General features: G+C 43.4%; 1 protein-coding gene across 3 annotated transcripts; it reads right to left on the reverse strand.

The window, feature by feature from the left end:
- Nucleotides 221-24,153, reverse strand: TNFAIP3 (TNF alpha induced protein 3). 3 transcript variants are annotated; one of them, XR_002436898.1, is made up of 11 exons: nt 23,887-24,153; nt 21,278-21,590; nt 17,132-17,322; nt 16,774-16,921; nt 16,405-16,575; nt 15,504-15,684; nt 12,892-13,817; nt 11,318-11,550; nt 10,335-10,554; nt 2,323-2,492; nt 221-1,653 (listed from the first exon to the last, which is right to left on the reverse strand). XR_002436898.1 is itself a non-coding variant. In XM_021391860.1 (9 exons), the coding sequence occupies exons 2-9, from the start codon at nt 21,573-21,575 to the stop codon at nt 10,273-10,275; spliced, it is 2,430 nt and encodes an 809-aa protein (XP_021247535.1). In that variant the 5' UTR covers nt 21,576-21,590; nt 23,887-24,152; the 3' UTR covers nt 8,818-10,272. The 3 variants fall into 3 exon arrangements, 2 of the variants coding, with proteins under 2 accessions (XP_021247535.1, XP_021247536.1); XM_021391860.1 differs by lacking the exons at nt 221-1,653; nt 2,323-2,492 and having other exon boundaries at nt 8,818-10,554; nt 23,887-24,152; XM_021391861.1 differs by lacking the exons at nt 221-1,653; nt 2,323-2,492; nt 23,887-24,153 and adding an exon at nt 22,161-22,442 and having other exon boundaries at nt 8,818-10,554.

Below are 24,170 nucleotides of genomic sequence, written 5' to 3' on the forward strand. Positions count from 1 at the left end.
AGATAAACAATTCTAAATACAGAGGGGAAAAGTGATTTGTAAACTTCCTGTGTTTTTTTTTTAATTTGTCTTACCTATAAATGTAATGGAAAGTGCCGTTCTTACATGATATAAGTAAATAACACCACTTCTTCCCGAATTCAACTTATACCCACAAATCCTGCAAAAGTTGCTTAAAGAAGAAGGAAAATCACGAATGTAATTCCATTTTAATTAATAAAAGCATGCTTTCCTGACGTCAATTACTAGTGTGATTTATAAAAGTAATTATATAGACTTCTGTGAGGTACTTGATTCAATATTATACAGTGTTCTGTCCGAAGAATACAGCAACTTTCACTGCAAAAAACAGTGTGCACTTTGAACTGGAAAAATTTTAAGTAGGTTGGAAAGAAGTAATCTTCAGCACACGGCTTCTCTACTTGTTCTCTGCAGAGATCAGTGCCAGATTTGATCTAATTCAACCTTTTCTTCTGTGGCCTTGGAAAAAAATAATAAGACGTTACAGATAAAAACCAAAATGAGAGAAAGACTAATAAAAAGGTAAAAATTAAGGAGACGGAAGAGTCTGTAAAACAGTGTAAAACAGCTGGATTAGCAATCTAGATCCACTGAAACAAACACATTTGAATACAGAAGAATATAAAAGAGGTATTATAACCTGAAAACAACAAAGAGGGTAGGAGGGCACAACAGGCAAATATCTTAACATGAATTTGTTTGTTGCAGAGGTAAAAAAGAATTATGCAATTTGTGGTTGTATAAACAAGTTAGGAGAAGAGGTGGTTTTTCCCCTGTATTTCTCACTGCTGAGACTTTTTTTTCCATGATAATAACTCTAAGCTTTTACTGGTACTTCCCAATTCTCACTGAGATCACAATTTTATCTTTGTTAGGAACATTTTTCCAGTGCAAGGAGAGTGTTTCTTCCTTGATTATGGCAATAACTCACTGCAGTAATAGGTAATAGCCAACCAGAGAGGAGATGAGGTTCTCACTTAGCTTCCTTGTTAACATCACAGTGGTTTATTTTCATATCCCTTGATAACTTTCAAAACCTCAGAGTAAATAAATGGTCAACTATATCCCCCATTCATAACACTTATCATTGTGTAAGCTGGATACAAATGCTTGCATGCATCTTGGTCTTTATGATTCAAAGAAGCTAAACGTAATGATCAGTAGCCAACAAAAAGTAGTGTGCAGAACTGTGGCCCAGTGCTCTACCTTGTAGTTTGACAACATTTTGCTCTGTTAGAAGGAGAAATTGATGATGGAGACAGGTGTTTCTATGATGCAATTTCATCAACTGCAAAGGAAAAGCCTGTTTCTTTGAATGCATTATCAGTGTAAGTGGAGCAAACGTATTCCTTGGTAACAGTGCCAAGCATCTTGCAGTTAACACTCAGTCCAAACAGCCCTGACTTCATATTACTGGTCTTACACTGATTTTCTACACTGGAAACATACAGGGCCTGAGCTGGGAATTATTTGGGAATTCAAACACATTTCTTTAACACTTGAAGTAGCTGTGGAAATGATAACATAGTGAACTTGTTATTTAGGTAACTGTTTAGTGCAGGGACATGTATCTTGTTCCACATGCTCTCTCTAGGCAAGTTTCATCTTGGTTCTTCTATATCCAAGGAGTACCTGAAAGAAAACACAACAACCTATCTTCAGAAAAATGAAAGATTCTCTAAAGTTGAGCCTCAATTGGTCCCAACATTACACTGTTGGTGGGGAGCAAGTACATCATCAATACAGATAGAAATATTAAGTATAATTATTTAAGTATTGGACCTTTCACCTCAGGATGTCAATGCATATCGTAATCATTAATCAATTAAATCTCATAACTATTGAGGGGAGTTATGTGAGTGTTACTTCTTTAATTCCTTGCAAAACAAATACATACGTGGAAGGAGAGGTTAATTCCCCCAGAGATGCAAGGCATTTAATGGCCTAACTCCCACTGATTTCGGGAGGCATGAGGTGCTGTAAGTTGTAAGTATTTTCATGGTTTGCCCAGAATCAAAATCTGATTAGTTAGTAAGCTACAAAGTAAAAGATAATCTGCATATTGCCCTAATTTTATAGCTTTCTTCAGGAGGAACCATCACCTTAGAAATGGTGCGTGGGATTCATCTACTCCAGTGTGTCACCTTTGCAGTGTAAACATCTACATCTGAACTAGTCATCTGGGTGCTCCTTATAGTCAAGGGAGGGAAAGACAGCTGAGATTAATTCCACCCTGGGTGTCTGCACCGCAAAAGCGGAATACCAAAGTGCAGCCTACACCAGCTGTGGTCATCCACTTACCCTTGCCTTTCATATTTGCTATCCTGAGATTCACCGGAAAAAATTACAAAGTGTATCCAGGGGATTTCCATGCAGTCCTTGATGCTATCTTTAGAGTGCTCAAATGGAGTTGCAGAATAAAGGACTTGTTTGTACTTTTTCTTGTGTCTACTTGTCTCTGCTTCACTCAGCTGAAAACAAGAAAGTTTATAGATTAAACACTTACTGGTTCCGCATGCCTGTGAAGTTATCATCTCCTGTTTTTTGCTGTCCTCTCTGATGTCCTGCAATTATTTCCCATTTATTACAGGCTTTGCTGGATTCATTCTATATCTTGATGATATTTCCCTTATTGCAGTATTAAATTTTTACAGTTCAATTTTTACAAATTAGCACCTACTTTCAAGTATCTTGTTCCTTTTTAACCGAGCAAAAATAAGTCATGACCAATATGGTTTAGCTACACTTTTCCTAGCAATGATAATATTTAGTTACACCCTGAAACACAACAAAAAAAGCATGCTAATAAAAAGAAGTGAAGGACAAACACTGTTTTGGCAGCTGTACTATAGATGTTATTAGTACAAGCTGAAACTTCATTGTGGGGAAGAAAAAAAAAGAGACAAAGCCTTTGCAGCTGAATTTGATGAGTTTAATTCAAAGTTATTTCCAAATAGGAAGCGTTGTTTTACCTCAAAGAGGTAAAAACTGAAATATGGAAGGTCAACTCTTTGCAGAGCTCAGCGAAACTTCTGCATTTTTACAGAAGAAACCATCTACAAGATGAAGAAGGCAAACCCAAGGAGGAGTGTTAGGGGCTGGACGTTTCCAACAAGCTGCACTTCAGACCCTCGTTTTCTCCAGAGTGACAGAGCAGAGGAACATATCCTCTCCAGAATCAGACCCAGGAGCACTCTGACTGGTGTGAGGGTGGGGGACAGCAAGACTGAAGTCCCCAGGAGACAAAGGGAGACCACCACAGGTACTCTGGGGAGTTGAAGCTGGAAACCTACAGCATGTGTAAGTGCTTTTATAAGTGCATGTGTAGCCCTGTGGTGGAAAGTATCGTGAAGCTCTATACGACACAGATCAGCTTGTTCTTGGTCACAGCTGCTGGTGGGTTGCTATTCTGGTAGAGGAAAGCCAGCCTGGATCAAAGTGCACGTGACAGTGAGGTAACTTAACATTGTAGTGACCTTATAATGTGAGGACACAAGGAAAACCAAAGCCCCGAGGAGGACTGAATGCACTGTATAGACCAGAGGGGACATCTGACTTAGGCCCAGTGCAGGAGAGAAGTGCAAAGCTCAAAGCTCTGAAGTAACAGCAAACCAAACTGAAAGTCAGTGAATTATGTGATGAAACCCCAACAATATGAAATTCTGCCTTAATAAGTCTTCTCTGCTGAGTACCCAAAAGAAAGAGTGAGAGAAAGAAAATTGTGGTGATGAATATGTTAAATTTGACATTCACATAGCCTTGGGTTTGGCAGAGCCCAAGCTACATGCCTGCTCTGAGTAATGCACTGTGAACTTTCATGGTGCACACAACTGATATGACTCAGACACACAGGAGGGCTGGCAAGCACTGGAGGCTCCAAGCACCTGTCCCGGCACCAGCCTTCAAAGAGATCAGCTCTGCCGAGGGTCAGCATTCATGGCTCTATTACCACCCCCCTGACTTCCCTTTTTTAAAAAAAAAAAAGTCTCTGGAAATGATGACTTTTTTTCTTTTAGGCAGTTGATGTTGACTGGTCTAGACACGCACATGACTGTGAAACAGTGCGCAACATCATCTTTTTTGCTGGCTGTGTATTAAGGATACGTAATTGAAAAATAACGTGATCTGTTCCCTCAAGTAAAAATAAGTTGTATCTTCACTGTGAGCTATAAGTTACAGGGTAAGTAAGCTATAATCTATTATGCTGGAACATTGGACAGGCTATTTTTCTTGCTCTGTAAGTGATTGTGCACTAAGGACCACAGAAAAGGCTGAGATACCTAATTACCATTACATTGTAACCAGCAGCCAGTGCAAGGTGTGCCCTAATTTACAAGAGGACTTAACTGCCAAGTCTGCTTACTTAGGGATGTCTTTGTGGCATATGGGTTGCAACAGCAGCAGTTGAATGCCTCTTTCTTCACTCCAGAACACATAAAAGGAAGTAAGAGACTGTTTGTATAAGATACCTGGCCAAATTCCGATCCCTAATTATCCTACAGAAAATCTAGAATAAAGTTGCTGAAGTCAATCAAATTATTGAGGGTTGACATCAGTATAAATGTTATCAGATCTCGCAGTGAAATGTTTACCAGGCATCACTTCAGTGCACGCTCTTCTGTCACGAATGTCAGACAAGAGGAAATGAAATGACTGCTGCAGTCATTAATTTTAGTAAGTGGGAATTCTGGCCGTGTGTTCTCAGGCTACACAGCACTTAATGCCACGGCCAGACCTTGCCCCACAGTACCTGAGAGCAGCCGGAGGGAGAGGTGCTTGTTTCAAAGTGAGGAACACTGCACAGGGCTGCCGTGCTTGGAGCAGAACCCCAGCTCACCAGCTTTACATTGTAAATGAGAAGGGAATTTCGACCGCTTCTTGTGACATGCCGCTGAGCAGCGGCTTTGAAAAAAAAGAATGGGGTGGGAATTGTACTAACTCACCATTTGCAGTCGTATTAGATCATATGAATCCCTTGAAATGAAGCCATAAGCAGAGAATAAAACCTAAGTTTCCCCCATGGAAATTCACCAGGGGAAATCTTACTTCCTGCCCAACATCATGTATTTGTACCAGGTCCTTAGCAAAAAAAAAAAAAAGGGTGGTGGGGGGAAAAACACGAATCAATAACAAAAAGAACCACTGCTGTCAGAGATCAAGGGTAGTGGGAGGGGGAGAATTACGTACACAGTGTTCAGTTTAGTGAGGCCGGAGGAGGGGGCAGTCTGCGTAGCACGCCGTAGGCTGTCTTTCAATATTAGACACAGGGAGTTTTTTGAAAATTAGCAGTAGTACAAAAAGATGTCATCATAAAACTCCCAAGCAAAATTACCTGCTCTTATTACAGGTTTCTGTTTGACCAACATTAAAGATGTTCCTATACATGTACATAAAAGCTTTTTTTGAATGAATGTTTGTCTTGATAACTCGAGATGCTGCTGCACCGCGCTCACCAGGCTGCCTACAGCAGCAGCTCACTGGCAGAGGGCTGAGGGCAGTGGCGGAGGGAACAGGGGACTGACCAGCTGGGCTCTGCTAGTCCTTGGGAAGACTATGGCAGGCTTCTCCAAAATAACCACGGCAGACCAAGGCAAGGGGAATTAACAAAGTGGCAGCTCAGTTAAACCACTTATGAGCATTCTCTCTTTCTTCCCGTGCTGCTAGGACGACCCTTCTGAACCAGGCAAGCACTGGTATCACCAGCATGTTATCACCCATATGGGAGACAGCAGCAGTACAGAGATTACTGACCAAGTTTATGTGAGCGCACTGAATCTGCTCCCATCATCAACACGTTTGCCGCACTACTCATTAAATATGGGCAGCTGAAAACTCTAACTCCTTATTTAACATTTAATACAAACTGAAATTGTGCCTGCTCAGCATTGTGGTTTTCTTTTTTGGTGTTCTGCATATTATACTATTGTGTCCTACTCAAGTATGCTGGATACAATCACATAATTGCTACTCCCCCCATGCAAAACTTGCATCATATCACCACGCTAAACCACTTATTTTACATGGATTGAACGTGCAGATATTTTTACCTCTTTCAGTAAAGTGGACCTACCTCCTCTACATAGCCACTTGAAAGTCCCTGATGAACCTGTTTGGAAGAGAAGCTTAGAGGCAAATATCCCAGTCCTGGATGCAAAAGATGCCTGAGAGTATCCAGAGAGCTTAAGTCTCACACTGCGGTCTTTTTAATGCATGTGTCCAAATCACTGAACTGCTTTTTCTCCTATTCCTATTACTGTCAGTGTATAGGCCATAGCTCCCAGATATGGATGATATAACTCATTTTTTGGTGTAAAAAGTTGCCAAACCACAGCTCCAGATAAAGTCACTGATACTTATCAAAGAGCTGTGTAGCTGCACTTGCAACATCAATAACATAACCAACTTCTAATTAATCAAGTAATGTGCCCAAGAAATTGTTAAAAATGCATTATTTTAGGCACTGAAAATGTATCGGTGACGGGCTGATCCCTAATCTAAAAGCCTTGGATACTACTACTATAGGAAAAAAAGAGATGGATATCAACTTCTGTTGAGCACCTGCTCTTTCTTGCACCCAGAAGAAATGACAGCAATTCCCAAGAATCAGAGCCTCCTTTAAGCAGAACACTTCTAATCTACAAGCAAAACATCTGAGCAAAAGTAGATCTTAGGGATGCTGACCCAAGCTATGGGTGCAGAGTCCTAAGACCACTTCAATCCACCAGTTTGTGCTCTTGTGAACTGGCCTGGTGCATAGTCCAGGGCCATTCCCCGTGAACAGTTTGGATATGCCACCACCTCGGGTGGTGGAACATTTTAATGCAGAGCTGTGGCCAGAAAAGGGCCTCAGTTGGCCTGTCACTCTTCAGATCACAGGTCACTGGCTGTGTCGCTTGTGCGCTACTCCTGCTCCAAAGGCCCACGTTGTGCCTAACAGATAATGTTTAGATCATCTGTCTTCTCAGTCAGGAAGAATTACTGAAACTATCTACAAGTATCCCTAAATAAAATGAATATGTAAGCACAGCCTGCACAACAATCCCTTCCTGCACCATGTCATAAGGAATTCCAGAACAATGAAAGTAGTTAAACTAATTGTTTCATGCTACCTTTACCTTTCCACTCAGAAAAGATTCTAGGAAACACTTGTGTCTCGGCAAAGAGGCTTCTTTCTGTAAGTGGTCTCAAAAAGGGAGAATCCAAATAAAAGTTCTCTCTTACAGAACAGGAAGGAAAAAAATACTTGAACTTGAGGAGCTGGTCAGACAACAGAAAGCATCAGAGGGTCAAAATCCCCTAAGGGCATTAGGGAAATACCAAAGTATTGAAAAAAAAAAAAAAAAAAAAAGGCACTAATATCTTTAAAGTTCCCACACGAGTCAGTCACAAGAGGCAGGCTGGGCATTCATTTACATATGAGCTTCAGAACGAGACGAGCCACATGTGACTTCAAAGTTATGAGTAATGGGCCCAGAAAGCAGCAGAGAAAATCAGGGGGATTCAGGCATTTCAGCTGAAACCCTTCTTCTGTGCAGAGGTTGCAATCAACGGCAACCAGAGCTAACCAACATCCTCCTCCTGACCCCAGCTCCCCTGTTAGAATTTGAAGAAGAGGAATACGCTGTAGAGATGGGGTTGGTTGGCCTGAGAGGCTCTGCCCTGAGGGAGCAGGCAGACTTCAGGCTGTCTGCTGTGAAAGGATGTGACACACAGGTCCAGATGGACGTGGGCTAAACTCTGTATGAGGAAGGTGGGCAGGAACTCAGGAATGTGAGCGAGCTGTGGGAATTACAAACACTAGCTGACCTATCACAAATGTACTTGAGAATATAGTATTTATGTGGTTTCAACTGGGAAAAGTACTGAAGCATGTGCTAAAGCATGCTCCTCAACAAAGAATGAAAGGGTCAACTAGGGCAGAGAGCAGCCATCCAGGAGATGGGGTGTGCAGGGTCACCTCTTAGGAGAGCGTCCTCTGTCAGTCTGCACAGGGAGGCTTGCAGCCCCTTCTACTTTTCCCTTCAGACTGCGGGCAGTACCTAGAATTCAGCATGGCATGCACTACCGCCTGCCTTGGCACAGGCCTGAAATACTGGAGCACTAGTGCAGGCATCCTCATGCCATGCTGAGGGAGCGTTCCAGCTCAGAAAGCCCCTGGAAGCATGGCTGGGTTTGGATGAACTTGTGATGAGAAGAAAACACCCCTTTCAGGTATTATTCATCTGAGCAATTAGCAACTTGCTTTTCAGGAGCTACCGAGCAAGCCAGATGCCAAGACCAAGAAGGCAAAGGCCTTCCCTGCTGCTCCCTGTGAGAGGTGGTAGGGCTGGCCTGGGCCTTTGCTCCTGCACACATGGGGAGCTCTCACAACCATCACCACCTCCCAAGGTGGCACTCAAGCCAGTTGGGAATCCTTGGGATAACTGGTGGATGGATGAAGAAAGCAAAGTCAAATCTGTCTGGCTTAGCCTCCCCCACAGCCTGGTCCAGCCCCATCCTTACTTGGCCACTCTCAGCTCTGGGGACTGAAGACTGAGCACGCACAGGAGCTAAGTCCTGATGTACACTGCATGGTGTTCTACAAGGTACCAAGAGCTCTTCCTGAGAGGACACTAAGGTATGGAGAGAGACTATACAACGATGTACAACAAGCTTCTGCCTTCTCTAAACACTTGGATATGCAACCAGAAACAGGACATCAGTGACACGCTCAGTGGTCATCCTGAACAGAAATCCTTTCGTCAGGGGGTGTCACATGCTCAGTTGTGCTCCCTCTCACCAATACAAAATACCAAATTCAATCCTTCAATAATTTATTTTTTTTTATATCTGAGAATGTTTTTCAAACATACATTTAAGTTTGCAAATTTCAACACAAGAGTAAATATACATAAAAAAAAATCCTAGATGTGCAAATTTCAAGTTGCATTGTTTGAAATAATATAAATATTTTAATAAAACATATGTTCACATTAACATTAAAAATATATAAAATTTAACAGAAATAAGTCGAGTTATTTTAACTTTTTGTTTCTTTTTTTGAAAACTTTTTTTTTAATAACTAGAAAAAAAGATTCTAAGCTTGACAAGGAAATGTGAAAAGGTATCACCTCCAAAACAGCAGCAGCAAAACAGATGCTGAAAACTTAGAAAGTATGAAAGGAGAAAAGAAGGTATCAGGCACAATAGTAAAGGTAAGTTAGCTAAAGTATTGCAGATTGAGAAGTAAACGCATGAACTCCAGGAGTAAAGTCTTGATCCTAAGGTACCCCACTGCCAAGCCCCAAGCTGTCAGCACAATGTCAGAATTACATTAAGGATAACAGAAAAAAAGTGAGAGAGAGATAGGGAGTGGGGGTGTGAACAGCAGCATGTGTATTTCTGACAATTATAATGGAAGAGAAGAAAGATGCTTTGGCTTCAAAACTGGAGGCTAAGATGAAAGGCTTTTGCGTCTGTTTTTTCTTCTGCTGGAGACAATTCCTTCCATATATGAGGGGAACTGCAGGATTCAGTTTTCCCATCACACACATGTAAAAGTTGCTTCTGTAATCACATTATCTTTCCAGCTATCCTTGAATTTGGGAAAGGATCTAAATGCTGACCACTACTGGTCTTAAGATTGCAGTTTGCCAGTGGCTCTGCAAACCCAGAACCACTCTCTGATACCACCCTAAATGCGTGCACAAGCTCCAGCCTTGCTGAGCTCCACAAAAACAAAAGCAAGGAAGTGAGCAAACCAAAGCAAGTTTCTTCAGACAACCTCACTCTGTTTCGACTGCAAGTTTCATCACCCTGTCCCGGAGGATCTCTCTCAGCAAAGACTCGCCTCTGACCAACATACATCAATGCAGAATTCCCGCACCAATGAGAGTAGCTGCGAGTCCTCCTTGTGTGGGTGCTGGGGAGGTACTGAGAAAGAGGCAGAACCAGGAAGCTCTTTGGAACGAAATGCTTCCAACTTCCAACTGGAAAGTCCAAGAATTAAATACAGCATGACAGGAGCTTATTCATGAAAGACAGCTCCGTGCAGAAAGCAACCGGCCCTTCTTAGCAGATCTCGTATGCAGTGTTTAGAGGAAGTACATACTTATTCCCATTCTTGGGAATAAACAGCAACAAGGGCAGACAGCTTGTATTTCTCCCCTAGTCCCTGCTCCCAGGACTGATAAGTGTTTTGGACATAGCACCATTTCAGTTAAGGAAGGAGCTGGTATCGCTTTCTTCGTCTTTACCAACTCTTCCCCTCTGCTAGCCGTAGATCTGTTTGAACTGGTAGCATTCATTGCAATAACCATTGCACTTGTTATTACCATAGTGGTCGCAAGCAGGGGCTCGGCAGCGTTGCTTCGGGGGTTCATCTGCAGCTGGCTCCCTGGGACCCCCCAGCTGTGCAAGCTGGTCAAGGCGCTGGCACTGCTGGCACAGCTCACTGTTTCTGCAGGCCAGGTTGTTTCGACATGAAGCCACGGCACATTGTCTCTTCTGGCTAGTCAGTACTGCTTGCTGTAGATCTCTGCGCTGTCCTGTTCTCTTGAAACACATTAAAAACACTGTCAGTTGTCATGCTGGCAGCACAAGTGGCATTTCACTTACTCTCACCTGTGCTAACGTATTGTATACATGACCACTGGGGGTTGTTAGCAATCACGGACAGCAAACACTGTTGCAAAAATTGCAAGGGCTTTCTTTGGGAGACTGCTTTGCAAAGTAGAAAATTCACATTGAAGCTATTGGGCTTTCTGGATCCTAAGACACATACTTCTTCTGAAGAGTACAATACCAAGAGACAATTTGGGCTTTACCAAAGAATAGCATAAATTCTGTCACCTCCTAGAAAAATTGTTTTATATCTTTGGTAATTCTCAATTCTAAAATCAAAACAAACCAAGTGAAAAAGCCTAGAACAGAAAATCTGTAATGTATTCTCAATGAAAAAAGCAACATGAAGCAGACTAAATCTCTCTATGCAGTTGCATAGCTCTAAAGGTATGAATGAAAATCCCTTTACAGCCTGCAAACAAAGCCAGCTGTGGGTCCAACTGCTTCCACTGAAATTGCTGGTCAAATTCCAGCTAGGTAAAACTGAGAACTGACAGCCACGATAATCTTAAATTGCGAATGACCATTAGAAGTGCTGCTCAGCTGTAGCAAGTGGAAATCATGAGATACCTTCTAGTCTTCCCATGACACATAGAAAATTCTCACGTTGCTGCATCCTATTGCATGCTCTGAGTCATTCTCACAAGGGAAAAACATGCTAAACAAGAGGAAGGTTTTCAAAGTTCATACTTACTTCAGGCTGTCTCACTAGCTGCTCTTCTGTCCTTCTGGCTTCCTGAAATCGCTGGCTCTGGGCTTTAATGAAACAGTTCTGGCAGTAGCCCTCCAGCATGGTGCTACCCAGGGTGCCACAGTTCTGCTGCTGGCAAGACATGGTATTGTGGAAGGCAGCAGCTGAGCTCCCCTGCTGACCAGTTGCTGAGGAATTCCTCTGAGATCTCCTCTGATGGCGTAGTGAAGCACTGTCTGTAATGCAAAGAAAGGACAGAGGGAATTTGAATAAGGCCAACAGATGTTATGGCCCAAAGTGACTACAAGAAGCTCCTCAGTTTACAAAGAAAAAAAAACAAACAAAAAATCTGCTAGCCTCAAACACCGAATTTTGACAATCCTGATACCTCTCAGTCAAAGCACATTCCTTCAGTTTACATAAACAAAGGGCTAATATAGATTGATCTTTACATCAAACAGCTGATTTGAGAAGAACTTGCTCTCAGCATGGAAACCGAATCTCACTAAAGATGAGGAAAATCACCATCGGTTTTAGAACGTCATCTGCAACACACCCCGACTCTTCCCTTCTGTCTTCATTCATTTCAATCACATGGGGTAGCAGAAGTACAGCAGCACAGAGCTTAATAGGTTAATGTGCCCTATACTTCTCAATCTAATGAGGCAATCTAATATATTCCACAATCATTAGTTTTTCTTGTGAACGACACTCAAAAATAAGCTTTTGCAAGCTAGCATCATAGGTCCCTAATTTAAAAGTATGTGGAAAGTGCAGCACTGACATGCTTGTCAGCAATGGAACTGTCTTGAGATAAGTATTATTTTCCTCTCACATGTGACTTCCACCCTCTGGATCCAAAGGCACCTGCCTTTGCAACAGCAGCAGCATGGAAGCTGAAGATTTCACAACATGATTTATTGACAGACTACTTTAGGGCTTAATTTTAAGCATATGTGTAGACTATTAAGAAACATTTCAAGGTACATTATAACAATATACTCCTACGTTACTATCAAATACTTATTTCATATTATCTACACGTTATATTTGCATATCATCCACAGACAAATTCTGCTTGATCTGTTTATTGAGGAGATTTCAGTCATTACTCCAGTGTTATATCTGTTAAACCCAAAATGGATATAAATCTTCAAATTCACGCCAAGTTTTTAAAAAGCCTTCCGAACACAATGGTTTTCATTAACATCAATACAACGTCGCTTCCCTCGCCAGTTACTGCAACCGGACTAGCTATGATGAAGTTTATAATCTGAGAACATCCATACCAAAACACTACTGCAGTGTACGGTGGGAAGGCATCAAAAATGAGGTTTGATTCACCAAGTTTTTCCTTCATGAAAGCCAATGGGAAGTTTTACAAGATTTCACATATCCCACACTGTTACTGCATGCCTCTTTTTTGGGATAGTAATGGTCAAAAAAGCACATTTTCCTCACAATGCTGCTTCTGCTACTCAGTGTTTGTCACCCCTTGATCCTTTAGAGCACAGCACGTGCAGAACTTCAGTTTCACCATCTGCACCACATCTGACAGAGCTCACATCTTTGCTTACCGTGGTTTTCCCTGTATTCAAAGAAGCACAGTGTGCAAAAGCCCTCGTTCTGAGCTGTTCCAAAAAATTTGCAGCCAGGCTTCCTGCAGAGCTTACTTCCCCTCTTATCCTCCAAAGCGCGTGGGGCACGAGGCAGCGCGGCCAATGGCGGCTCACTGCAGTTGTTGTTGGGAGCCTGCTGGCAGGAATGCTGAAGGAGGCTCTGCGGGATCTGGGATGGGTCAGATGTAGACCTCTGATGGCACGTGGGCACAAAACCAGGGCTGCCATTTGAGGAGCGCTCTGTAGTCCTTTTGAAACAAGTGCTGCATATGCCATTAAATGTCCTGTTGGCCTTCTGAAGGCAGACCTTACACGTGCCATAGTCCAAACATCTCTGGTTGTCCAAATTGTTACGAGGAGCAAGCTGTCTAGCATTGTAGCAGCGTTCACAAAGTCCGTTGTGTTGCACGTTTAAGGTGAAGGGGCAGTCTGGAGTCCGGCATTTCATGGCAGTGGTTTCACTATAGAGGAAAAGGCTGGGAGCTGTTGGGGGTGCAGAGCGAGGCCCTGTTACAGACTCCTCAGACATCCATCCCCCAGGCTCACAAACTTTACCACAGGAGGAGCCTGACCCAGCTGCCTTCAGTTTCTCAGGTGCTGCTTCAGAGACCTGCTTTCTTCCTTTGTTTCCCTGCGACCTCCGCTCAAAGCACTCGTGGCAGTAGGGCTGGGTGTTCACAGACATATAGAAAGGGCAGTTTGGAGTTTCACATTTCAACTGTAAGAGGGAGAGCTGGGAAAAAGACAGTTCCTGTCTGTTCCTGGAGCAGGCCTCTTTTCTGGCAGGTTCAGCATTCTCCTGCCATTTCTTGTACTCATGCTGCACCAGCTGAAAGTAATCTTCCACAAGGTTTATTTCTTTGGGCAGGTTGCCTTCATCCAACCTGGCAGACAAAAAAATCAACAATAATATATATATGTATGCACACACAAAATATATATCACTGGTTGAAAAGGGCAGATGGTGGGAGTGGAAGCAAATATAAGCCATGTGGGGAGGAAATGCAGATTTAGTACACATCCATATTACTCAGCTAGAAGATCCAGGATGTTAAACTGTTGCTGTAAATGGAAATAATTTTAAAAGCAGGTGTTCAGTGATGTCAAATAGAGACTTTCACATCTAAAGAAATGGTCTCATGCAGTGCTAAACGGAAGTATTCTTGAAAGGATTTTCAAGGTGAGGCTCTTCTGTCTCTGAAAGCTGTTTGCAGGAAGAATAATCGGATAATCTTTCAGAAATAAAATGAAAATCCCCCAAATTCTAAATTTGTCTGAAGACCAATGCCCAGCTGAGCTGAAACTAGTGTCAGATCTCCCACTTCACCAGCCCATGGTAAAAACAACCCTTTTGTACTCTAGACTCAGTAGTTCACAATAAACTTCATTACAAAATCTGCTCCCATTTTTGCGCAGTGGGGTCTGTATCTACCAAACTAGGTGGCTTCAGTTCAGTATGTGCAATGCTAGTACTTCTAACAGAATCCCTACCCGGACCCTGACAGCAGGGAAAACCCACATTGCAGTTTTACCATGCAATACTTCGGAGGACGAGGAGCTAGTACTGCTTGTATTACTCAAGAACCTACTAGGGCAGCAGGAAAAGCTTGATTACTACTGCATTAATCCTTTGGGTAGAAGGCCACCAAAGCAGAACAACTCGACAGCACAGAGATATCTTTGCAAGCTGCAATGGAATTAACAACAGGGGATACAGCCAGTCGTAAAGGGGCAGGTAGACACCACTGCCAGCGATCCCCACATGCAAGAAGCTGGTGATTGCAGTCAGTTGCTCCACGTGTTACTGACTTCCAGGGGCATGAGAGCAGATGGCATCTCCTTCACTGGCCGCAGCTTCCTGCCTGCTGCACCACTGCAGGAACATAGCCTTTCAAGGCATCTGTGCTCTGAAAATATTACCAAATATTTTCCCTGGCACAGACAGAATTACATCACATGCACTTTATGCAATTTACCCTTGCATAAAGTGCAGGGGTTCTGTGTAACTAGTTCCTGGTTTTAACTACTTTTCAGCCACTTCCTGAATAATCTAAAAGTCAATGAAAGTAATCCATCGGTTTTACTTTTATAGAACCATAGAATTAGCTAGGTTGGAAAAGACCTACAAGATCATCCAGTCCAACCATCCACCTACCACCAATAACCCCACTAAACCATGTCTCTCAACGCTATATCTAAATGTTTCTTGAACACCTCTAGGGATGGTGACTCAACCACCTCCCTGGGCAGCCTGTTCCAGCGCCTGACCACTCTTTCAGAAAAGCAGAATCTCCTAATGTCCAGTCTAAATTTCCCCTGGCGCAACTTGAGGCCACAAAGGCTTTTCTAAAATATTAGGCTCAAGCTACTAAGTCCAAAGACATCTTTGCCTTTGAACGTGGTTAGAGCTCATACCACTTAAAATCGTATCAACAGAAATGCCAGTATTTTTTATTCCAGGGTAAAGTATACTACCATGGAAAGGAAAGACCAAAAGCACACCCACAGGGCTGTCTACATCCTACCACTACCTTAAAAAACTTAACTGAGGAAACAGGAATGACACTTACTTTGCAGCATTAATTAAATGAGTTGTGCCATGGTCCCAGCCTTGCACTGGAATCTCTATGACTATCAAGTAGTCTTTCAGCAGCTGTTCTTTCTCCCTCTCCTCCGCGTCTGTCAGAAAGTGCACACTCAAATCCTCAAATCTGCCTCGTTCACTGGTGACCAGAGGGACAGCCCGGATTTCTGTGTGGAAACACAAAGGGTTAGCATAGATATTTTATCAGACGGGAGTACAAGATACAACACGGTGGAGATATCAACACTGCTGCTGAACTTTGGGGAGACAAGAGAATGGCTGGCAAGATCAGTTGGTTTCTAAAGAGCACAACTGAGAGAGGAGGCAGACATGCCCCTACTACAGATCAAAGCCCATCCTACTGCAATTTTGATGTCCCCATAGTAATTGTCTTCCCACTGTTGGAAGTATCATAGAACTTAGTTTATTACATATTTTCATGGGATGATGCCCTAACCTGAACCTAGAGAATTGTTATCCATTCAGATGAAATACATACTTTGCCATTTTTAAAGCATCTCATCACACCTGCTAGGCAGCTGCACACAGCTGTGAGACCATGTCCTTCGAAGCTTTTAATGGTGGGGCATGAAAAGAAGGCTAAAGCACTGCAAAGCAGAGGCCAGCCTTTGACTGATCCCAGCCTTGACGCAGGTGAGCTGTGCTCCCTTTTCAGCTGGCATGTTGAAGACAATCTTTAGTTTCTATTCAGATTTAGAGATGCAGCTGTTTCTGTTTACATTTTAAGAACATATTCCAAAGGAATCTTCTACATTAATTTTAACTTTTGAAAGGCAAATGTAAACCAGATTGCATTTTAAATGCTTTAGCAGCATAACAAAATTGAAGAGGCTATGCAAATACCGGACAAAATACTTGAAAAATACCTGGCCCGCTGTCCTTCAGGGTCACAAGTGGTGTAAAATGCATATTGTCGTAGCCGAGCACAATTGGATATCTGTAGCATTCTTCAGCTGGCCAAAGGAGTGGCAGGTAAACACCACCGACATTCAGAGGAGCAAAACTGGAGCCCGATTCTAAACTTCTCACAACTTTATCTACGTAAGGAAGAGAACAAAAAATAATCTGTTAAGTCAGCGCTTCTGGCAAAAGAAAAAAACATATTCTGGGTGCTTCAGAACAACTCCCATATCAGAAACATGCCTACCTGAAAACAACATTTAGCAGGATCAGGTTACTAATAAAGCTCAGACTAATGCAGTCCTTAATGAGAGATGAATTGCTGGACAACTCACCTGCAAGGACAATGATTGGCCTTCTGAGGATGTTAGCAAGAATGAAGATGTGGATTTCTTCCAGTGCATTATAAGGAAGTCTGTTTCGAGACCCAGATGTTTCTGGGGAGGTCATTTCAATGAGGTATTCCCACTCCTCCTCCCAGTTCTGAGGAAAGAAACATCCATCAGTTCAAAAATGGTCCAAAGACACATGGGTCAGGAACCAAATGCAGCATTCAAAATATTCATATTTTCCCATTTCCTCCAAAAGAATATTTCTTCTCCCCACTAACAGTGGAATATGCGAAGCCAAAAATCAAAGAAAGTCAGCAAGACAAGCATTCAGGAAACAGCACAATTCCTTAGGCCACCTTACCCGGGTGTCAAAGTGGAGTCCTGTTTGTACAAACTCCTGGGATTTAATAGCCTCTCGCTGCCAGCGCAGCTTGAAGTTCCGTGTGTCAATCTCCCTGAGTGCATTAAACAATGTCTTCCTTAAGACGAGGTCAACATCTTCAATACCCCACATGTACTGCGATGCAGCGTGCATGAGGCAATTTCCATCACCTGCATAAATAGAACAAAATGGTTTTCAAATGGCTACTTAAATACAACCTCACCAGCACAGAAGATGTGGAAATACGCAGCACATACACATATTCCACGTGCATTTCTCCCTAAATCTCTTCCAGAAGGTGTTTCACAAGAAGATCATAGCTATGAATGCTCTGCTCAGGGGAATAAAGCAAGTTGTTCCCTCTCCACTGCCTGTCCCTTCACTGGTTGGTAAGCTGTCACTCAGCAGTGGTGGGAAACCTGCTCTTTATTTAACTTGGACTGATTCCGTGATCTAAATTTTGGGTTGACTGCAAATGTCAAACATGGTTGAAATAGCTTTTAAACATAATTGAGTCACTTTAAAAGTACAAAAGAATGCGTAAATCTCCTTCACCAATGCTTGTACTAATGTACACCTGATGGCACAGGGTTGAGATAATGGAAAACACTAAGAACATCCTACAGTAACACCAAGCCTCACTTCCTCTGACAAGAGCTGCAGTGATAGGCTTTGCTTGGTGGAGGAATTACAATGACAGACAGTAAGACATATAAGTAAAGTAACTGTAGGAACACCTCTTGCCTTCCTCTCAGTACTGACAGCTGTATGCTCCACTGCTGAATGTTTAAAGGTCTGCTTTCCTAAAACACAAAATTAAAATTAGCTAAATGAAAAACAGGGATTTGTTTTCCATTTAAACAATCCCTTCCATTTAAAGAGCCCTCCTCCCTACACATAGGAAGGAAAGCAGCGTTCTGCAATTTCAGAGGGGAGGAACTGAGAATCAGAGTGGTTAATTAACTTAATTGAAAGGTGTGACAAAGTATGCCTATGGCTGGGGTTCAAATTCCGCTTCTACCCAACCTCTTCAATAGCCTTTTGAAAGGGAAATATCAAGAATCATTACTGTCATGTCCCCAGATGCAAAATTAGGTCTGGTATTTGACACGGGGAAGCAGTTTCATCAAAAGTTAAGAAACCACAGTAATTTCTTTGAAACAGAGGACACAAACTATGGCAAAACTACAAAATTTTTCTCATGTAGGACAGTAAAAAAAAAAAAGACCACCACCACACACACACACTTTAAACCATGCATTATGCATAATGAGCTCAAGTAAGTCATTGATGAACACTTCTGCTATTTTTTTCTGATACGTCAGAGAAAAACCTGCCACTAAGTCCAGAGCCTGAAAAAGCCATCATCTGAAAGGTACTTAACATTTCACAAACTATTATGGACTCTTCGCACACCAGGTTCCTTACAGCGCCTTCTGGTTTCCGAACGACACCTTGCACAGCTTACTTAAAGTCTGCAGCCTGCCTGTTTGAGCTAAAAAAAAAAAATCAGGGAGCAACGTATAATATAGAAAAACTGGGTTTCCTTCTGAACAAGAGAGGTGAGATATTAATCCCATTAAAATTTTCCCTTCGCAAAATCTAGAGCAAAGATAAGATTTTTTTTTTTCTTTCAGTGCTGACTTTCAGTTCTTTATTGAGAAGCACCGCACCAAATTCCTTACACAGCACTTGGAATTCCCCAGCGCTATTTGACTAGCAGTTGAGCAACAGTCGTACTTTTTGTTCTGCTGCCCGCACAGCTGAACAGCAAAGCCTCCCTCGGACTTTCCCGGGGGTGTGGCTGGGCGAACTGGAATGAATGCCTATTCATTATACAAGTGAAATCGTCGCAGCCAATAGATGATGGAATTTTTTTCTCGTTGTTTTTAAAAAAAAGCAGTTTCCATTTTTGTACCTCCTACCGCCTTTCCTCCTATTCTCCCTTCACACGTCTGCAAATAAACGTGCAGTGATTCAAAAGTTGGGGTTTTTCTTACGCCATAAGCTCATGCACATATTAGGTAAAATATATGTTAAAAGATCCTACAGGAGAATCACTTTCTTTGTTTTGAACAATCAAAACTGTCAGAAAGAAACAACACAGATTTTTCTTAGAAAAACCCATCCTTGACTGAGGGAACTAATACATTCCTCCCACATCTACAGGTTATGCAGTTGAATGCTTTTAAAATATTCTTCATGCCACGTGGAGAAAAAAAAAGCCCACATTTTTCCCCACTCGTTTGAGTAACGTTATTTTCTAGGCTAGCACAGGGCTCCTCCAGGCTTCCGTCCATTTTCAGGGATCTCTCCTTCAGCCCAGTTTACCTTCCCCCTCCTGCAAAGCTGTGATACTTTGCACAAACCACAGGCTCCCAGAGCCACTCCTCTCTCCTTTCCATGCCCTCAGCGACCTCACAACACAGAACCCAAGCTGGGAGCACTGCACTGGCTGCATGAGGTATGGGGAGGAACACAAACTAAGCCCTTGACTTTGCCATTCCTAAGCCAGCCCTAATATTTCAGCATCCTATATACTGGTACACCTACTCACAGACGGGATCCCAGTCCACAAATTGCTCCCATTTGTAACACCGGTGTACATTCATGACACAAGGCAACAGACCCCATTCATGGAATATCCCGTAAGCAGCAGCAACTGCCTGCCCAGTCAATATTGAGCCCTGAAGAACTCCTACCACTATCAGATGCGGGGTTTCAAAACCTACATACTTTGCTGTGGACAAAACCTACGTACGCTGACCATTTTCATGGGAGATCTGTTAGAGCATATCTCTTGGAGCAAAGCTTTGAAGACTCCACATCTGGAGCAATGTCACCCTCCTGGGACTTGCCAAGCACTGGCTGCCCTAGCTGAAATCCTGGTCCTCCTGGAAGTTCAAGATTACATAGCCTTTGTGGGCATCCAACTACAACCAAATGCAGATGCAGCCCACAAAGCCCACTAAAAGTTCAGTGCCTCAATTACAGTGACAGAGGTGTACACCTGGATCGGGCTCTTCAAGGTCACAGCAGCTGCATATACACGGTTGTTCAGTTTTTATGGGTTTTGTAAAGCACGGTTGCGTACAATCAGAGAGGGAAGACCATGGTCTAGAAAGACAAGGACTATGTATATATAAACAGATCGGAAAATAAACACCCAAAGAGCATGATGTTGGGACTTGAACTAGGCTGAAGGTCCACCACACCCAGTGTTTCTACAACCAGTGTCACTTGCCCCTTGAACAAAGAATATCTGTTTCCCATGTTTTTGGAGTCATCGCTTTCCCAGTCTACCTTCCCAGTTTGGGGCACTCTATACAGCAGGGAATCCTGAGTCTGAGTTTGCAGCTGCATGATCATAACTCATAACTGTTACCAAATTTTTCCTGCACTGAATGTGAAATTCCAGCAATTGTCACAGTCATGTGCTAAATTTTCCTGCTTGACAATACGACCTCTTGTACCCTACAAAGAAGTATTTGTACTACCTCTATTTCATTTATAGCATCTGACACAATAAACATAAAGTAACCCTAAAGTGAAGTCCTATAGCCAGCAGCAACCCTTGAGAGGTCATTTTTTGCTGCCCTAGGCATGCAGAGGAATGGCTGTCAAGCCCTGAGGGAAGGCAGAAGCTCACAGAGCCCACCAGGTAGCTGAGCACCAGGGAGCTGGCTGTGTACGGAGCTGAGTCCGCTGCCAGTGTGGTCAGCTTGGTGGAGCTCCACAAGGGTGCTACCATCTGGCCTGTATGCAAGGGAACAAATCCCTGCTGCTCAGGGCATCCCAAGCCTCCACCTGCCCAGTGTTAAGGGCTGATGACTGCTTCTGATAGGAGAGCTGATACATCAAGAATCAGGCCCACGGAACAGCAATTGACTACACGAGAGTGTTCTCGCATGGTATCCTTCTCTGCCATGCCACAAATTACTGACATTATGAAAATACCTGGGAAGTTTTCAGGCCACACATCATGCCATGAGATGGGCAGGTGACTGCTACAGACTCAGGGCAGCATGCCACACAGAGAGAATTTTAGCTCAAGACAACTAAGATAAAAAGGCAGATCGATATTACCTGTTTTAAAATGAACGCAAAGACCTGCTCACAACTTACCATTAGTTTTCAAAGGCACAAGTCTCCTGACCTCCATGCACCAGTTCAGCTTCCTCTGGCGCTCCAGTGAAGTCTGGGTGGCTTGGTCAGTCAAGGCCTTCTGAAGCATTTCCCGGAATTGGGGGCAAAACTGGCACATTCTGAACATTTCTATGGTGTATCTGTGCATAGTCCTGAAGTGGTGAATTATTCCACTGGGGGGTTTGACCAGATCTTCAGGTGTCCTCTCTCTAATTTTCACAGCTTTCAGCATATTGCTCTGATACAAAGCCTGAGGAAGGATGTGTTGGCCAGCCATGTTCCTAGACAAAATCTGAAACGAAAAAGAAAAGGATTATCTTACTGCCTTGTTAAGTGCCTTTGCGCTGCAGCGCTATCAGCTCTGCAGAGATTGAGAACACACTTCTATGTGTGGGATTCTGGTTGCTGTTTTGACCATAACGTACACAGAGTGGATGCCATCCACTGAGACTTATATAGATTATTATTTTTAAAAGTTCACCTCCATCAGTCTCTCTGCATTACTCAGAGATAGCCACTGAAGAACTTTTATTGTGATCATTTATTGAGCTACTGAAGAGAGTTCATTCACCACTAAGGAGATTACATCATTGTTCAAAAAAAGGCACTTAAATGAAAGCAAGGATAGAAAAAGGCAAGATCAAGGGAAGGGAAAACTATCTTGGAAACTTTACTAATTGATAACTGCACAGTGTAATACCACATGAACCTGCTGAACTTTCAGCATGTTCCAAACTCTTGTTTTGATGACATGCCAAAAGAAACAGATAATGTCCATTTCAGATTTCCACAGCCCATGCTGGGTATAGTACAAAAAGAGCCTGGGTATCACACGCCGTGCTAGATTCTGTCCCATACTTACATTGGCTGAAGATGGCAAAGGAGGTATTAGTGGCAGACCAAGCACCCAGGGACAGACCTGTGTTACTCTTCTTGAGGATCCTTCTGTTTTGTGAGCAGAAGAGCACTGCAGAGGTGCTCGTGTAGTGTGTGGGGGTGCAAGATGCGGTGCCACTATTACTCAGCGGTAAGTCAACATCGCTGAAAAAGCATTTCCACTTGGCTCAAAAACCCCAATATTTTTCCATAGTGGGACAAGCAGTATTTACTGCCCTGCATCCCTTTCTTCAGTACCTCTGGCCTGATAGGCTACAGCAGGAAGCACAAAAAAAAAAAAAACACCCCGTAACCTCAAAGTATCTGTAGTCTGAAATACTCATTCTGAGCACACTAACACTGTGGCTAGCAGCAGCCAGATGCAGGGACCACATTCACACATCCCTCCTGTGCACTGCAGTAAGTAACACTTTGAGCTATCATTTTTACATGGAGACACTACGTGCTTTCATGTAGACTACTGCTCTGCTCGCAAAGCCAAATTTTCTATCAAGCAAAATAAAGGTTTGCAAACCTGACATTTAGAATACAGTTCGTTGCACCAGGAGCAAGGATTATGAATTTAGGGACAAATATCAAGTCACAGGTATATATCAAGACCTTGATACATGTCATGCCAAGTATAGGGTGACCAGAAACAAGAGAAAGCTTCCTAACAGCTGCTTCTCATCTACCCCTAACCGATATACTTTCATACACGCCACTCATATAAATCGTCTATACATTTAAACACAGGATTGAAGAATGACATTTAAACATGTTAATCTGTTTAATAACCATAGCTGTGCTTTGCTCAGAGATGGCCAGAGTATTGAATTCCTTAGTTATGTAAGCAGAGTCATTGAGTCAATGAGTTTTTTACCCAAATAAAGACTTATCAGATGATTAATCACTACTGGCAACGGACCCTTGGTTATTTCCAGCTTTAGGTAACAAAAAGTACTGAGTTCACAGAAGCATTCACTGGAACTATGAATTCAACGTTCTATTCTACAGGCACATTTTCCCCTCCAAAAGTGGAAACTACTGTTTGTGCCGTTTACATTGAACATCAATCAAGACAAAAACAGAACCCTGTGAGAAACAGAGCAATGAAGCAGCTCAGCAGCCACATAAGATAACAACTCAGTGCACAGAAATACTATAAGCCATACTAGCTTACACTGCACTGTGCTTCACTGCATGCCACACTACTGCAGCCTTTTAACATGTAATTACTGAGTTCCCAGGGAAAAAAAAAAAAAAAAAAAAAAAAAGGCTTTACAGCCTTTACAACTGCCAACTCTTTACAGAGTGCACCATGTAATTCTCCAGCATATAGCGTGGAAGATGCTGGACTTGGGGAAAACTGCGTTCCATTCTGGGATGCGCCTGAGTCTCGCTCCAGCTCTGTCCTCCAGCTGAAGAAGCCAGAGGTAAACTCCCGCCGGCCGAGAGCTGCAGCAAGGCTAAAGCCTCGCAGAACCTCCAGCCTCCGTCACTCGGACGCGCGGGTGCCAGCAGCCCCAGCCAGGCCCCCCGAGCTGGTGGGACGCGCCGGTGCGGAGCGCAGCCCGCCGGCCCCGGCTCTTCCAGCAACCGCGACCCACCGCCAGTCAACAGAGGGCACAATTCCACCGCCCGCCGCAGGGCTGCTAACAAAACCTTCAGAAATCCGCCGGGCAACCTCTCCACGCCCGAACAGCGCTCACCTCTCGGCCGGCGGGCTCCTCCGGGCGCGGGATCGATCCGCCGGTGAATGCCTCTTAGCAGCCGGGCCGCGGCGGGGACACACAGCCGGGCTCGGCCGCCATCAACGCCCGGCCGGCAGCAGGCCCGGGTTGACCTGGCCGCTCTCGCCTCCGCCGCCCCCCTCCCCGGCGCGGAGCTGCTGCCGCCGCTGCCTCCGCCGCGGAATGAAGGGCTGAGCCCAGCCTCTTGTTTTCTTTCCCCTTTCTGTTTCAGCGCCTGGACAGGAAAAAAAAAAAAGAAAAAA

Source organism: Numida meleagris, chromosome 3, assembly GCF_002078875.1.
Source record: "Numida meleagris isolate 19003 breed g44 Domestic line chromosome 3, NumMel1.0, whole genome shotgun sequence".
NCBI classification, from domain to species: domain Eukaryota; kingdom Metazoa; phylum Chordata; class Aves; order Galliformes; family Numididae; genus Numida; species Numida meleagris.

What these genes read in the sequence shown, in the direction of transcription:
- TNFAIP3 (XM_021391860.1), bottom strand. Translation starts at nt 21,575, where the DNA reads ATGGCTGGCCAACACATCCTTCCTCAGGCTTTGTATCAGAGCAATATG. An exon ending in TGTGCCTTTGAAAACTAATG is followed by an intron (nt 17,323 to 21,277) that starts GTAAGTTGTGAG and finishes CTATTTATGCAG; the next exon opens with GTGATGGAAATTGCCTCATG. An exon ending in CCTGAAGGACAGCGGGCCAG is followed by an intron (nt 15,685 to 16,404) that starts GTATTTTTCAAG and finishes GTTTCCACACAG; the next exon opens with AAATCCGGGCTGTCCCTCTG.